This window comes from Parasteatoda tepidariorum, chromosome 7, assembly GCF_982258835.1.
Source record: "Parasteatoda tepidariorum strain Cologne lab strain chromosome 7, Ptep-v5.0, whole genome shotgun sequence".
Taxonomy (NCBI): Eukaryota; Metazoa; Arthropoda; class Arachnida; order Araneae; family Theridiidae; genus Parasteatoda; species Parasteatoda tepidariorum.
The window spans coordinates 100,129,146-100,145,399 of NC_141761.1; the positions used below are offsets into that span (position 1 = coordinate 100,129,146).

The 16,254-nt window shown below is 33.8% G+C and overlaps 1 protein-coding gene and 1 long non-coding RNA gene across 9 annotated transcripts in view; one reads left to right on the forward strand and one right to left on the reverse strand.

The window, feature by feature from the left end:
• Nucleotides 1-1,160: 1,160 nt before the first annotated feature.
• LOC147807349 (uncharacterized) lies at nucleotides 1,161-1,856 on the reverse strand. The gene has a single exon (XM_087168900.1). It carries the CDS (start codon nucleotides 1,854-1,856, stop codon nucleotides 1,161-1,163), a length of 696 nt encoding a protein of 231 aa, XP_087025026.1.
• A 10,086-nt stretch (nucleotides 1,857-11,942) lies between these two features.
• Nucleotides 11,943-16,254, forward strand: part of LOC107445485 (uncharacterized) — a 78,972-nt gene continuing 74,660 nt past the window's right edge. For 2 of the 8 annotated variants that reach the window (XR_015435632.1, XR_015435633.1), the window contains exons 1-2: nucleotides 11,943-12,292; nucleotides 12,381-12,455. This is a non-coding gene — a long non-coding RNA (uncharacterized LOC107445485). Of the gene's footprint in view, nucleotides 12,456-16,254 lie in introns of all 8 variants that reach the window. The other 6 variants (XR_015435636.1, XR_015435631.1, XR_015435630.1 and 3 more) reach the window with 6 other exon arrangements.

Below are 16,254 nucleotides of genomic sequence, written 5' to 3' on the forward strand. Positions count from 1 at the left end.
GACAAAATGACCACTTTCGTGATTCTATCGTTAATGTCTTTATTCCAATAAGCCTAAGAAACGTATGTCAGGCTTAGTAATCTTTCGCACATTTCCTAATTAGCGTAATAACAAAGAATAATTGCTTAATAATAAACTGATTGTAATAAACTCAAAAAAAAAAAAGTATCAGACTCAACAGAAAGTATCCAAAGCTTCATCTGTTGAATTGGCATATTGTAAGATAGAATAGCCTTTTTCACAGAGGCGAATTTTTCGCTAAACTTATGGATTTAGGCATTATTTAACATAGCAGTTTGTCGAAATGTTTACTCATCTCTTTTGGGAGCAGCAGAGAGAATGAAATAGATTTATTTAAAAAAAATAAACAAATAAAGTTCTTTGACTTTCAATGCTTCTCATAAGTCATATTTCTAGACGCATATCTGACTATTTTAAAAGGTTGAATAAAGATTCTCATGAATTATGGAAAGAATTCATTTTATAGATCAAAGAAAAATGCTATACAAAGTTCAAATACTTTCGTGATTTCTCAGTTTCAGAATTCAAGCTTTTATCGTTTGAAGTTTTTGGACTTGTTAACCTGTCGTCGAAAATTCTGAACTTAAAAATCATATATTTATACTTAAAATTTTGCACTTATTCTTATGCATTCAGCTGCTGCCACAATTATTTCCCTGATTAGGAAATATATTCTTACAAAATCGATAAATTTTAACATTTTGCGGCTGGTTCTTTTCTACGCATAATTAGTGAGAATAGCCTGTTAAATTGCGAGTTAAGAAATTACAGGTTCAGACCCGAACACGAAGTCCAATCCTGTCTTTCATGCAGCAGACATGAAATAATAATTAATCCAAAATATTACATTTTAATGTAATTAAAATTAAATAATTAAAAGTTACATAAAATAAAAAAGCATATCTCGCCGACGATTGCGAGTGAGAAAAATATGTTTTACAGATGAACAGCATCTCGTGAACAAACTTGTGCGTGAATGTTTACATCTTAACAAAACTACAGTTCACTTCAGTTCAAAGTTCGGTTAGTAGAAGTTGAAGTATCATAGTCTCATTTCACAACTGCGTCAGGGGGCAGTTGCTGTTTGGGAGTTTGACTCAGTAGTGAGGATACTGCAGTACCCCCCTCCTAGTGTAACGTTACTTGAAACGTACAGGTAAACGTACTTTACGTCCCGATCGTGTATGCTTAGCCTTGTCCTCTGCATGTTCAACATTAGTTGTTGTTGGCTCAGTAATTTCCGGAGGTGGGCTTGGATGGTTGGTCACAGGCTCTGGTTCTGACTCTGGAATGTTCAAGATGTAGGCTGACTTTAGTCTGTCTATGGCCACAAACTTGGATTTGTTGCCGACTTGAACTTTGTATACTTTGTCTGTTCTTTCAAGTACCTCGAAAGGTCCATCGTAAGCTGGCTTAAGTGGCGGTTGAACAGCATCGTGTCGGATGAAAACTTGCTTGCACGATTTGAGGTCGGTCGAGATGAATGTTCGGCTCTTGGTGTCATGATTCTTGGTGGGTAAAGGGGACAATTTTGCCATGTATTCTTTCAGGCGCTGTACAAATTCACTGACATTGAAATCCTTTGGTGTTGGCATTAGAAATTCTCCCGGCAACTTCAAGGCAGTTCCGTAAATCAGTTCAGCTGTTGTAGCATTTATGGATTCCCGGAATGCAGAACGCATTCCCAATAATACTGTGGGTAAGACCTCTGTCCAACGATCAGTTAGATGAGCTTTCAGTGAGGCTTTTAATGTACGGTGCCAATTTTCAATCAAGCCATTAGAAATGGGGTGATATGCCGTCGTATGGATGTGTTTAATGCCTAATAATGTCATTAATGATTTGAATAGTTAACACTCAAATTGTTTACCCTGATCTGTTGTCACTATGTTAGGAATGCCAAATCGGGCGATCCAACTTTCGTATAACGCACTAGCTACTGTTTCGGCCGAAATGCCTGAAATTGGACGAGCCTCGACCCAATGAGTGAAACGGTCAATCAATGTCAAACAATACGAATAACCGCGAGAAGGTGGGAGGGGTCCTACAATATCTATATGTATATGTTCGAATCTTTTGTCTGGGGCCTTTATAGTCTGAACTGGGCTGTTTGTATGACGATATATCTTAGCTTTCTGACATGGTATACACGATCGTGTCCACTTTGTGATATCTTTCTTTATGTCTAGCCATACGAATCGCGATCTGAGAAGTTTCACAGTGGCTTTTATGCCTGGGTGAGCGAGATTATGTAATGCGTCAAAAATGCTCCTTCTAAATTCGAGCGGAAAATAAGGACGAATGTTTTGGGTAGAAGTATCGCAAAAGAATTGGACATTAGTACCTGGTACTATCATTTTTTGAAATTTCAAACCCGTGTTTGATTTCCTAAGGTCCTGTAATTCGGAATCCGTACTTTGGGCCTGGGCTACGGCTGCATAATCTAAAATATCTAAAAGTTCTAAAGCATCTAACCTCGACAGCATATCGGCTGGTATATTCTCAGAACCTTTGACAAACTGAATATCAGTACTGAATTGGCCGATATAGTCCAAGTGTCGTAATTGTCGCGGGGAACACTTATCCGATTTTTGGAGAAAAGCGTATGTGAGTGGCCTATGATCCGTGAAAATCGTGAACTGACGGCCTTCAGGCATATGTTTAAAATGACGAATGGCTGCGTAAATCGCATAAAGTTCGCGATCAAAAGTAGACCATTTTTGCTGTGCCGGTGATAATTTTGACGAGAAAAACGCCAAAGGTTTGATATTTTGTTCATTGTTAGTACTCGTAATTTGATTAAGTGAAGCTCCTACAGCTGAGCGTCCGTGAAAAGCGTTAAATGAGCTTCCGGGTCAGGATGAGTCAAAATGGTGGCCTCTACAATCTGTTTTTTACATGACTCAAATGCTAACGTTTGAGATTCGTTCCACTCGAGATAACTTTTTCCCTTACTTTTCCTGCCTTTAAGCATATCGTTAAGAGGGGCTTGAATATGGGAAGCATTTTCAATATTTCTACGATAATAATTTAATAACCCAAGAAAACGGTGTAATTCCTTTGTGGTTTGAGGCAATGCACATTTTAAGATTGGTTCAACGCGTTCCGGTTATGGCCTAATTCCGCCTTTATTTACTAAATAACCTAAAGAGGATAATTTAATTAATCCAAAATATTACATTTTAATGTAATTAAAATTAAATAATTAAAAGTTACATAAAATAAAAAAGCATATCTCGCCGACGATTGCGAGTGAGAAAAATATGTTTTACAGATAAACAACATCTCGTGAACAAACTTGTGCATGAATGTTTACATCTTAGCAAAACTACAGTTCACTTCAGTTCAAAGTTCGAACGGGAATGAACGAGAATGTCCTGGTACGTCTCTAGGAGCGCTTTCGTTTTCTGGACTACCAGTTCGAAGAACTGGAACATATATTTTTTAAAATTATCTTAATATTATGTATTCCAATGATTATTGTCAAAAATGCACTGAGCTAAACCCAGATCTAGTTGATTTGTCATAGTTTTCTAATTTGGCGATTAACTTGCAAAGCTTGCCAATTTGTTCACCTGAAAGAGTAAATCGTGTTAAAACAGCTATTTCTCGGCCTATCTGGATGCAATTTTCGACAACAATTGTTAGAAAACATGAAATTAAGCTAATTTAGACAAATAAAATCATAAATTCAAATGTGTATAAGCAGACAGTCCATAAAAGTAAGGCTTCTATACTAACAGAGCTGACCTATCAAGCAATATTGGAGCAAAAAAGTTCACAAGTTAACGCTATGTTAGTATTGTGCTTATGTTAGCTCTTTGGAGCAAAAATAGATGATGAGTCGGCAATTACATAAAAGGAAGTGACCTTAGTGACGTAAGAGAACGTTTCCATCCATGGTAGACTCACTGAAATTTTTAATCCTTTTAATGTGTCTTACTCTAAAATATTTATAGTTCTTAAATATTTATAGATTTTTTGTTTCAATCATGATATCCAATCATTATACTATTCGCTTATCATTTTTTACTACACGTTTTATTGTTCTCGAACAAATTATCAAATGATAAAAATTTTTATTGGATCATATTTTCGATATCTCTTTTTTAAATTTTACAGTTTTGAGGAGCAAAACAAAGTTAAAAACTCGAAATAACAGTGGATCAGTAATTATGAATTTTCTATTTCATGAGGCACAGGAATATATAGGACAAACTATTGCTTTTTCAAATTAGTACAAACAAGAAATTGAGAAAAAATCTATTTGTATTTAAGTTCATTTAAGAGTCGACAAAATTACCTAAAATCTTAGTGTTTTCTTTTAATACTGTAAAAATTATTCTCTCTAATGCAAGTTTAAATTCTAATGTACTTTTGCTAAAACAGCAAAAAAAATAGCTTCTATCAAATTTTATGATTGGCGAAAAAGACAAAACAGACTGCAGGCTATTTGAAGAAAAGAACGTTTTTGTTCTCTGCAAATGCTTTGTTTCTTCTCAAACTTGTAGACAGTACTGTAGATGTTTTTCCGTTTTCCCTTAAGTATTTACTTTCGTAAATTGAAAAGTTTGTGATTGCATTTGCTTTTTATTACTTAGGTACTTTATTTATTTATAAAACAAATCACTATTTTCACTGTTAGTAATAGTTTTCCATTCTTTGATTTATTACAATGTTTGCTTTCTAAATATAAAAATATCTATTCTATTGAACCTATGTAGAATAAAGTATGTCTAGTTCATAATAAGTGTAATAATCATCAAGCTATACTACAGAGTTACTATGTCTTTATAGTAAAAAAAATAGAGTTCTTAGAACATATTTTCTAACTACCCATAATGAGAGCCTTCTAATAACCACCCTGAAAGTATAATTAAAAAAACGTGTCAAAAACGAAAAACAAAAGAGTACATTAGGGGCAGTTATTTAATAGATAAACTAGAAGAAAAAAAACGCAATTGTTATAAAATTTGATAGTGACGATTTTACTAGTAAAGAGTAAATGAAAGAAGAAAAGAACGGTGCAAGAAAAGAATTAAAACAGAGAATCAGAAAGCTGTGAATGTAGGCAAATAGAGCTGTAAATTTGCGATGTGACATTTGACATGCGCAAAAAAACACGGAGCATCCTGATACACTTTTGATCTAATGATCGGATTTTCACGTTCCAGGACTCAGTTTTATTGGTTCAAGAGGATAACCTCGAATATGCTAATTAATAAGTGCAAACGATATTTCAAGCTACGAAATCAAACGAAAACGTACTTTCTCTGAATAAACATACCTTTTTTTCGACGGATTCGGATTTCTGACCCCCAAAATATAGAGGTTAGCACCAATCTGGGAAATATGGTCCCCATAGTTTGGTCAGGAGAGCGGTCCAAAGTTTGCACCCCTTATGGTTAATTTTACTTTCTGGGTATTTCGCCATATCTAGCGAACATTTTAAGAAAATTGCAAAATTTTTGCACAAAATCATAAAACTCGTTTACCCAAAGATAATTTCACACAAAAAATAAATTTCAATAATTATTTATTGTTTTTTAATATTTTATTTAAAATTAACCGAAAAAAATTTGAACTTTAAAGTGCATAGTTTTTTGCATCATTTTAAAACATTCTATTTTACATGGCAAAATATAAAGTTTGAGTTCAGTTGGCTGAATAGTTTATGAGAAATCGAAATTTGAAAAAGATTAATATTATTTTAATATTTCCCAAATTGCAGTCATCCCCTATAATTTGGTGGAAGGAAATCTGAACCAATCAAGAAAAGACGTGTGTATTCAGAGAAAGTACGGTGTCTGATTTCGTAACTTAAAGTATCGTCTGCACCAACTAATTCGCATATTTGAGGTCACCCCTCGAATCTTTAAGATTGAGTCCTACAACGAGATGATCAAAAGTTATTCAGGGTGGTCTTTTATTTTTTTCCCTCACTATATGTATAGTTTTTTTTAATTATTATTTCTTTCCCTACCAATAATTTAAGATTAAAAAAAGGAAAAAAATTACAAGTTATTGCAATTTAGGTCAATTCGCAGGTTAATGAAATTAAGAGAAAAACTATTTCAAATGCGAAGCACTGGTGCATTTGCATTAATATCCTGTGTAACCACCAGAATTTAAATGCAAGCATGCAAAGGGTCCTATGTCTGTTGCCTTTGGTCAGCCAATACGGAGATAGTTAATACTGGTTGTGGATGACGCTAATAGTGTCGTCCAATGAACTCCCATATGTGCTCATTTGGTGAATGATCTGGTGATCTAACACGCTAAGGCAATCTGTTGACATTCTATTGAGCATGTTGGATTACAACAGCAGCATGAGGAGGAGCATTATCCTGCAGGAAAATACTCCCTTGAATGCTGCTCATGAATGGCATCAAAACAGAATCATAGGGGTGACGTACAAATTTGCAGTCAAGATGCGTGGAATAACACGAGAGTGCTCCTGCTATCATGGAAAATTGCTCCGCAGACCATAACTCCAGGTGTAGGTCCAGTGTGTCTAGGCCGAAGACAGATCGGTAGCAGGCTTTCATCTGGCTTCCTTCTAACCAATATACGGCTGTCACAAGGCCGAACCGACTTAGATCGGAAAACACAATAGATCTGCACTCTGTCCTCCAGTGAGCTCTAACTCGACACCACTCACGTCGTTAACGGCAGTGGTTTGGAGTGAGAGGAATGCAAGCTACAGTGTGTCTTGCTTGGAGCTGTGCTTGAAGTAACTGATTTGTAACAGTTCGTTGAGTCAGTGCAGTGCCAACTTCTGCTCGAATTTCTGATGCAGACACAGAACGGTGCGCCACAGCCATACGCCGTATGAATAGCGCCTCCAGTAGCTCCCGCTGAGTAGCGCCACGTGGCCGCCAAGAACCCGTTCTTCTTGAAACAGTTCATCACCTTGACCATTGCTGATAACAATCATGCACAGTGGATTTCTTCTTCAAAATGAAAACAACGTGTTTTTTTTTAACAGTGAAACTGTTCGTGACAGCAATTGAATTCTTTTCCGAACGCTGAAAGAAATAGTTCCACTACTTAATGAAAAACTCCACCAAAATATTTTCGACTCGTTGAACTAACATTAACTTTGAGGTATAACGACAATGGATTACCTGAAACCATTAAAATAAATGGATCAACTTTAGAAAGAGATCGGAAACTTCAGTAAGAGAACGAAGAATGTTTAAGCGCAGTTTTGCTTTTTATTACTTAAATCCCAATGAGGATGGGTAAAAAATGCCATCGAAAGGTTTTATTTCTCCCATTGGTATCTTTAAAATTTTATACATTCTTTTAGTGTTTTCTTTTCTACTCATCCATTTCCATTAATTCTTTTTTTCTCCATATCCGTTAATTTTCTCTATATTCTAAGAAACTACTTTCCAACTTAGTAACAGTTTAGATGAATTTTCTTTTCTCTCCCTTTTTTTTTTTTTTTTTTTTTTTTGATTATGGATAATATTTTTCTGAAACAGTACGTCTAATGTATTGGACAGTTTTCAATTTAATTTAGTCAATTAAAAAATTATATTTTATAATTTTTTTCTGCTTGTATGCCTAAAATAATGTCCCTGTAATAATATAATTGGTTTTTCCCTTGTTAATCGGCATTTTTAATTCAACCTGCCTCAAGTAAACTTTCGGACCATTTTATGTCAGAAAAATATTTTATTGCATGAGTCTTTTGCGTTTTGTTTCTTAACCAAAAAGTGAAAAAACACAATATAAAAATATCTTACAATGTCTGAAAGTGCTAGAAATTAAGTTTAATTAATCTAAAAATTTTTAAAAAAATCTTAATAATAATTAAATTTAATTAACCTTTTTTTAATTACTTAAAGGTTAATTAATTTTAAAAAAAGTTACAGGTTAACTTTCTTTCGTACTACATATTTCTATCGCATTTTATGCCTTTATTTAACTTTTTGATCCAGATGAGAAACCGGTGTCCCTTTCATATATTTTTTTCCTGACGCTCTAATTGCAAGCAAATATATATTTCGGTATTTTTTTAATTATAAAAAAACAGTCTAATAGCTACTAAAAAAATCTGTTACATTATCAGAATCATGCATCATTATCAGATATTAGGCATTTATACTAAAATATAAAATCAAAAAATAAGTTTTTTTCCGTTTCTGTCGTAAGTTTGCCCTTAGCCACCACAGCAAAGAATCATACATTTTTTTATTACGTCTGGGAGCCGGCTGACATTTTCATTCTATCAGCCCAGTACAAGGAAGATTTTACGCGATATCTGTCAATAATCAAGGTAATGAGGTAGATACTTTATTTACGCCGCACTATAGCTGCGCATTGGGCTATTGGCGACGGTTTGGGAAGCATCCTTGAGGATGATCCATAGACACGCCATCGCAAGCTGATCAAAGTGGTCACCCACCTTCTTACTGACCGCAGCCAGTGATGCTTGACTTCGGTATTCTACTGTGAACCGTGTCTTTACAATCAGTCCACTGCAGGACTGTAAATAATCAAAGAATTACTAACAGTTATGTTGCTCAGGAGCTGACTGATAAGGAATTGAAATTTGCAGCCTCTCCTGTTGAAAACAGTGGCCAGTCAGAGAAGGAAGAAAGTGATCCTGGAGATCGTGATGTCCATTAACAATTCTGAAATTTGCTAGGAATCTTTGTGAGGGAGGCTCATGAGAATGGGATCTATAATAAATCCGGACTAACTTTTTCCCGCAGCACCTGCATTTTGATTGTTTTTAACAAATTTATCTATCGCCCAGACACGGTGGAAGAAATTTGATTGTAAGGAAGGGTACAAGAAAGGACTGTGAAAGCGAGCATCTTTGTTTGGCTCTTTCGTTTCCAGATGATCTATAGCAATGACTGGGAATCCAGCTTAATAAAATGTCGAAATGATCAACGGTGATTGGGTCGTTTTTTTTTTCTCTGCAGCCTAGTTGGTGAACGCTTTTACTCATTTTGCACTACCCAGGGATTTCGTGTTGTTTAGAGTTTAGAGATGCCACGGATGCGATTCATACTGCTACATGTCTACGGAATGTCAAAGGGAATTTCCAAACGATTTCTGAAATGTCTTCGTGGCTCAGGGGATAGAGTGATTGCCTCCCAATGAGGTGAACCCGGTTCGAATCCCAGCGATGGCTGGACGACATGAATTCCGCACCCAGTTCGCACTGACCACAGTGGTAGACGGAGCGTTGGTTAGAATTCCCTTGCAGTCAAACTAACTACTGGAGGTTTTCGTGGTTTTCTTTCCACATGTTACGCAAATGCTAATTATTTCAATCAAAAAGTCAAGTAGGAAAATCAAGGACAAATTTCTCCTAATACATGGTCCAGGAACTCCCCTTGCTTTCGGATTCTGTTCAAAATTACAAGGCTATGGATTTGAACATTGGTAGTCGTAAACTCAAAAATTAGGTTTGCTGTTCAGCGACAGTTGGAAAAAAAATATGATGATCTCTTTTTGCCCCATTTTTCCTTATAACTTTTTTACGGCTTTAGAACCGTGATGAAGCTATGGCTGTGGCGTTTGTTTTATGAATAGTTATTATGTCACTAAGAGACGAAGTGATTTAGGCTATAAAGCACCAGCTTCCCAACTGGTAGAGAAATTTAGTACTCCCATACAAATCCTACACTTTCATTTATATTCTGCGAAATATCGTTACCACATCACAGTCTGAATTTTCCTGTTTCAGATCGATGCACGCGAACATGTGGTATGGTAGCGAAAGTTTACACTGTTAATTGATTCCAGTGGTCGAGGGATCCATGAATCGCAGTCCCTTTACATTGCCTTTCTTTCAAGAATGAAGACTTCTTACATTGCCTTTAGTTCAACAAACTTTAATTAATTTGTTATAAATAGATATTATACCAAGACCTTATGCACATTAACAAACTTTCTCTCTCGTATGCCTGTTTTATGCAGAGGGGTGCAATTGTTCTTGTTTTCCATCGGCGCCACCCATGGTCAAGAATTCGACTTCTGCCACACCCATTTATAAGGCGGATCCATTCATATATCCATTCATTCATCCACAGATCATAAGTTTGACCTGAATCAGAGAATGATCGATCTCCAATCCAGTACCCCCAGAGGTATTGATTTTCTAAGTGAACATGTAGGACTTCGCGACTCGACAGATTTAACGAGCACCAGTCACCATTTTAGTACACGAGGAGTCTTCGATCGGCGGGGTTCGAACCCACGAACTCACGGACATGGACCCAGCGCCCTGCCGACCAGGCTATCCCGGCCCTCTAATTAGCAACGTAATCACTAATTAGTGCATTTATGAAATTGTATTGTAACGTGACTTTGAATTTTTGATAATTTAAAAAATGTGCAATAAATAATATGTTCCATTTTATTCAAACTGTGTTGTGAAAACTTAGCTGATTTTCTGGCAATTTTTTTAAAGAAAATCCACAAAACCTTTTACAAATTAATTCTTATTCAAATTGAATTTATTTATTTATTTTTTGTTCTCGTGCCAATTTATAGTTTTTTTTTTTTATTATGAGATTTCTCAATTATTTCTTTACTGAGATAATATTGCGATATCTTCGCTTATAAAATAACTAATTCTCACAAGTGTAATCTTGAAAATGTGTAAATAATGTGATTTTGTGTTTATGATAATTTTAAAAGTAATATCTGTATTTTTTATCTAAATAGCATATTATCTGTAACAATTTAACTATTCTATATCTCTCTTAAACTTCTTGCTTGAAAAATAAAATGAAAACTACTTACTACTTAAAATGACTTATCCTCACAAAAAACAATGATATACTATAAATCTTATCACTGTGTCTTTTCTTTTTCAAACTTAACATAGATTTGTTAGTTATTACATCCAAGCGAAAAAGTTTCATGAGATTTATTATGATGCATTATATGGGTAAAGAAGGTATCTGTCGCTGTTAGCTATTATAATTCTGTCGACAGTGTGGATGTAGTGGGTTCGATTACCGTCGTTACACTGGAATGCAAAGTCACTTTACACTGGAATGTAATGATTTTCTATTGTTCGTGTAATCAGTGATTTTTATGTAATTTTTAAAGTGCATAATATTATGTTTGGAACATCAAGAACAAATGTACATCAAAAATACATTAGTATTAGCACTTATCTTAAAGCTCGGTATACCGTAGCTCTAGTTCGATCTAACCTAGGCATGCATCGAGGGCTTCCCTGAATGAATGATATTGTTGTTCCCCCAAACGCTCGATATCATGGAAGTAAAATTTTCAAATCCTGTTGTAACCCCTAATGTACCTTTCTGATGTCCTTCTCTAAATTGTACCATTTTCTTTAACTTGGCAAGGATTCATAAGTCATAATGAGCATATAGTTATGTATATGTGTGTGTAACAGTAAATAAGTTGATAGACACGTATCATTCGGGCAACATTGGCCAAGCGGCATCGCCCGCTTTCTTGCTTTATTGAACTTACATACATTTGCAGGCTTGTGTGCTTTATTTAGGATTATAAACCTTTGTCAAGTAGAAGGACAGGTAGAACAATTCAGAGAAGGACATCGTGCAGAATAGATCCTGGGTTGCGGCGGAATTCGAACCCACCACCTCCACGCTTCGCGGTGGGCGATACCACTCCTCTAGGGAGGCCCTGCTGTATCACCCGCCAAACCCTCTGTAGCGTGGAGGTGGCAAGTTTGAATCCCACAGTTGTCCTTCTCTGATTGTATCATATGTCTACTTAACAAAGGCTTATAAGTCATACTTCTGAAATTAAGCTCACTAGCCTACATATATGAGGACCCGCAATGGACTGATCGTTAAGACACGGTTCCCAGCAGAACACCGAAGTCAAGCATCACTGGCTGCGGGTGGGTGACCACTTGGATTAGTCTGCGTAGGGACCGAGGGTGTGCGGAATTGGTCCTCGTTAAACTGTTCTACCGTAAAGTGCTCGACCTCGCGTACAGGTCGTCGGTTTACCGAAGCAGGGGTGCCATCCTCTCTGCAGAGGATCAAAACTGTGATCATCCTCAGGGATGTTTCCCAGACCGTCGCCAATAGCCCATTGTGCAGCTCTAGTGCGACGTAAATGAACTACAACAACAACAACCTACATATACGAGTACCAATAAATGTGTACCAATAATCATTCATAGCTCCCTGGCAAGTGTATCAAATTTATCTTAATTGATTGGAATTTTAGAATTCCTTTGAAACTTCAAAACAAAGCGTTGCTTACAATTAAAGAATACAATAGAATGTTAGTGGTATGCTAAGTAATTTATTGATACATGCAAGTTTACTTATATTTTTAAAATTAGTGACTTAAACATTCGTTCATTTTCAATTCGCAAGACTTTAGCAGATTGAGTAAACGAGCATATCTTTCGAGTTAATAGATCGGCTTTTTTGGTATCTCAAACTTGTAAGGTAAGTCCCATTTTTGATTTTCTTATATTTACTTTTTTCTGTTTTTCTTAATATTTAATAATTGATTTCTGTGTAATCTGCACTAAGTTTATAGAGTTTCAAAATTATATAAATTTCTAGATATTCTTTAGGTCAGAGGTCTTTTTTATGTTAAGTTTATAATACTATAAGTTCATAATACTCTAACATATTTGACAATTATCTAGAAAAAAAATCTTCCACTATCTAGAGTTTGCATATTATTTTTGAATTTAAAAACAATTACAATCAAATGACCATAAAATGTTTTTCTTTTAATTATCTATAATGCATTCTAAAAGAAATTCCAATTATCTTTCTCGTTGATTTTTCTCTCAGGAAAATGTTTTATTCATAATATAAGTGTTTATTTTGATATATTATTAACTCACAATTTATTTATTTCAGTTGTGTAATTAAAGCTAATCTTAATTATGCCTTAAGTATTCGATTGAAAATATAACTGATATAACGGTACTCAAATATTTTCCGTACTTTCCTGTATTTTTCAAGTGTGTTTTTCCAATGCTTAAGCTTTAAGCATTCAATTCCAAATGTTACTTAGATATTTACACTCATTCTTTGGTATTTTCGTATTTTTCAAGGGCATTTTTAAGTATTTGAACTTTAAGCATTCGATTCGAAATTTTACTTGGATAATTACAATAAATTTTTTTGTATTTTTCTTTTCAAGTTCATTTTTAAATAACAAAATTATTCAAAATGTTTGAGTATTATGCATCTCGAAATCTCTAAAAAATAGCTTTTTTATAATGATCAGTTTCCGCATTGCATACCAAAGAAAACCGATATGTTTGTTTTTTTTTTCATAAAAGGAATCATAGGTAATTGACTGTTTTAGCTAAATAGAAGATTAATGCATAAAAGAAATCGGATTTTGTTCTAAATATATTAAAAATGTTTTTTTCAAAATAACATATAAAATATGTTTGTTGATAGTACCTTGAAACATAAAGCCTTTGTATACAAGGAATGCAATTTTATGTTCTCAGGAAAAGATTATTAAGTGCTAGAATGCAACTTAACAAGCATCGGAAAGAAAGAAATGATACTCTTCGCAATATTGCAAAATTGCTTTCATGGAATATTGCATTTCTATACGAAACAAGAGGCGCTTTTGAGAGCTTTTCTAAAAAGAAATATAAAATCTGTTCGACATTTTAATTTTTTGTTATTGTTGTTATGTTTACAAGTGTTTCAAAATATCTTAAAGTAAACATAATGCCAATATCTTATCTAATCAAATCCTGCTATATTAATTTCACTTGATTAAATTCTGTCATTTTGTTATTAATATTCTGTGAAACAGATACGCAAAATTTTATTCACTTTTTATTATAATATCTTAAAATGGGTTAAAAATTGTTCAAATAATATTTCGTTCAAAAATTTAGTTTAAAAAAAATTTAATTGAGTTTTTCTCAGACTTATTGAAATACGTATATTGTCTAAAAATAACTAAATAATTAAACTCATTTAAAAATATAAAAAATATATGATAATCCTCAAAAAATTTAACAAAAATTTGCTGCACATTTCTTTAAAGTGCTACTTTGAAGAGTATGAGTATAATTGGGATTTGAGGAGCTTTTAGTTATGAAGAAAATTCATTTTATTCAAATTTGAAGAGTATTTTCTAGCATATTTGGTAGACGTTAAATTTCAGACTTTTTTTTTAAAAAAAAATCTCTTGAAAAAAACCCACTTATGTTTATGAAAGACAATTATCTCTGCCCCCTCCCCCGAAAAAAACACTATCAACGCGGATTTGGTTATGGCATCGCTCACACCAGTGGTGGAGAGCTGAAGATCATGAGTTCGAACCTGGTAGTCAACTAAGCAACCGGCGTATATGCTCAGCAAGGTGTACGTTAAATTGGCCGTGGCTGAAAGTTCTATTATTAGTTGTGATGTGCAAGTTTGGAAAGAGGAATACTAGGTGATGTTTAAGTCGTCGCGCTGGAATTACGAAGCATTCTTGCCATGGGTGTAAAGAGATAAAGCCCTGAAAAAAGGGGGGCTAGATTCTTGGCTGTGGTTGGGTGGTGTGCGTACATTACATAAAATGATCAACTCTAACAAAATGGTTACTAATAAAATTGTAGTAACAGGAAGTTACTCCATAAACTAGAACACTAAATTAACAATCGCTACACGTTACAAACTTTTAGCTATTATGCCATAGAATGTTTAAAAATACTTGTTTTTGTTCGTAATTTTACAGGTCTCTCAAACGTCTGAAAATCTTGAACTTTACTGATAAGTATGAGAAATCGCATGACTTAAACACCCCTAAAGTTATAAATTAATCCTCTAAGTATACCCTGAGAAATTTTAAAAAAAGTCAAAAGAGAAGACAGTGTCTCTGAAAGTGTCTCTTCCAATCGGGTAGTTGATACATATTTTTTTACGATAAGTAAAATCAACATTCCTTTTAACCTTCCAGATTCATAATAACTTATATTCTACTTCATAGGATGGGAAAATTCTTTTTCAGACTCTTTGCAAAGACAATAAATAATTTTTTTTTGCAGCGAAAGGAAAATAATTTATTTTACAGGCTTCGTGAACAATAACTTATATTATTTTCAATGTATTTTATAGCAAGTATAAAAAACTTCTCTTATCGACTCTACATATTACATTTTTTTAAAACAGGAAATGAAAATAACTTATTTTCCGATTTAACAGACAGTAGTCAGCTTTAACAGAAAAACACATATACTCTATTTGTAGATATAGGGTTTAGTGACAGGAAATAGAGGCTCCCCAAACACAACTTAAAATTTTTGAAGGACATTTTGTGTAATTTGAGTCTCTTTTTTTGTCATAGAATTCATAAGTTAGAGTACATAAGACGTATCCCTCCGTCTATATTTGCGCAGTCTCTTACCGACAGCTGGAATTTTTTAACAACCAATTATTTAACCCTTTGACGCATATGGGACACCGATATAACTTCCATACATATTTTTTTCTGACGCTCCAATTGTAAAAAAAGCTATATTTTTGTATTTTTTATTATTAAAAAAACAGTCTAATAGTCACTAAAAATCTGCTTGATTATCAGAATTGGACTTAATTATCAGAATTGGACTTAATTGGTGTTAAAACATAAAATCTGAAAAAAAGTAGTTTGAAAAAATTTTCTTTTCATTCATATTCAAACATTTATCAATAATTTATTTTGTAAATTCAAGAAACTTCAATGAGGAATTACTGTTTCTCTTAGATCTAAATAACTGCTAAATTTGAAAAATTATCATTTGGTTATATGGAAGTGAGCCGAGTTGGAAATTTTTTTACTTTAACGTGCAAAAAAAATTTAAAAAAAACGGTGTTTTGTTCAGTATTTTATAATTATAAATTTTTAAAGTGCTAAACATAATATTTTTCATTTATTTTGACCTAGATTAATACAAAATGGAAACAGTAGGAAAGATATAGATACATAAAAATTCTGCATTAAGGGTTTTAGGCAACATACAAATAACGAATTTTCGTCATTTGCCTACTGTGAAATGATAATTTTTGCCTTCGAGGACGAGTTATGCGTGTTAATGTGCCTATTACTTTTGTGATCAAAGAATTATAATAATCCAAAGTATTCTAATAAAGCCCTACATTTTTTATTGGAATTTTAATCTCTTCATTTCGGACAACCACAAAGAAGAAAAAAAACTTTGTTCCCATAAACACGAAAAATATTCATTCCGTTTTAAAATTCCCATCATGTTAAAATGAGGTATTTTAATCGATA

Bases quoted from the DNA above. Each gene is read 5' to 3' on its own strand.
- LOC147807349 (XM_087168900.1), bottom strand. From the start codon at position 1,856: ATGACATTATTAGGCATTAAACACATCCATACGACGGCATATCACCCC.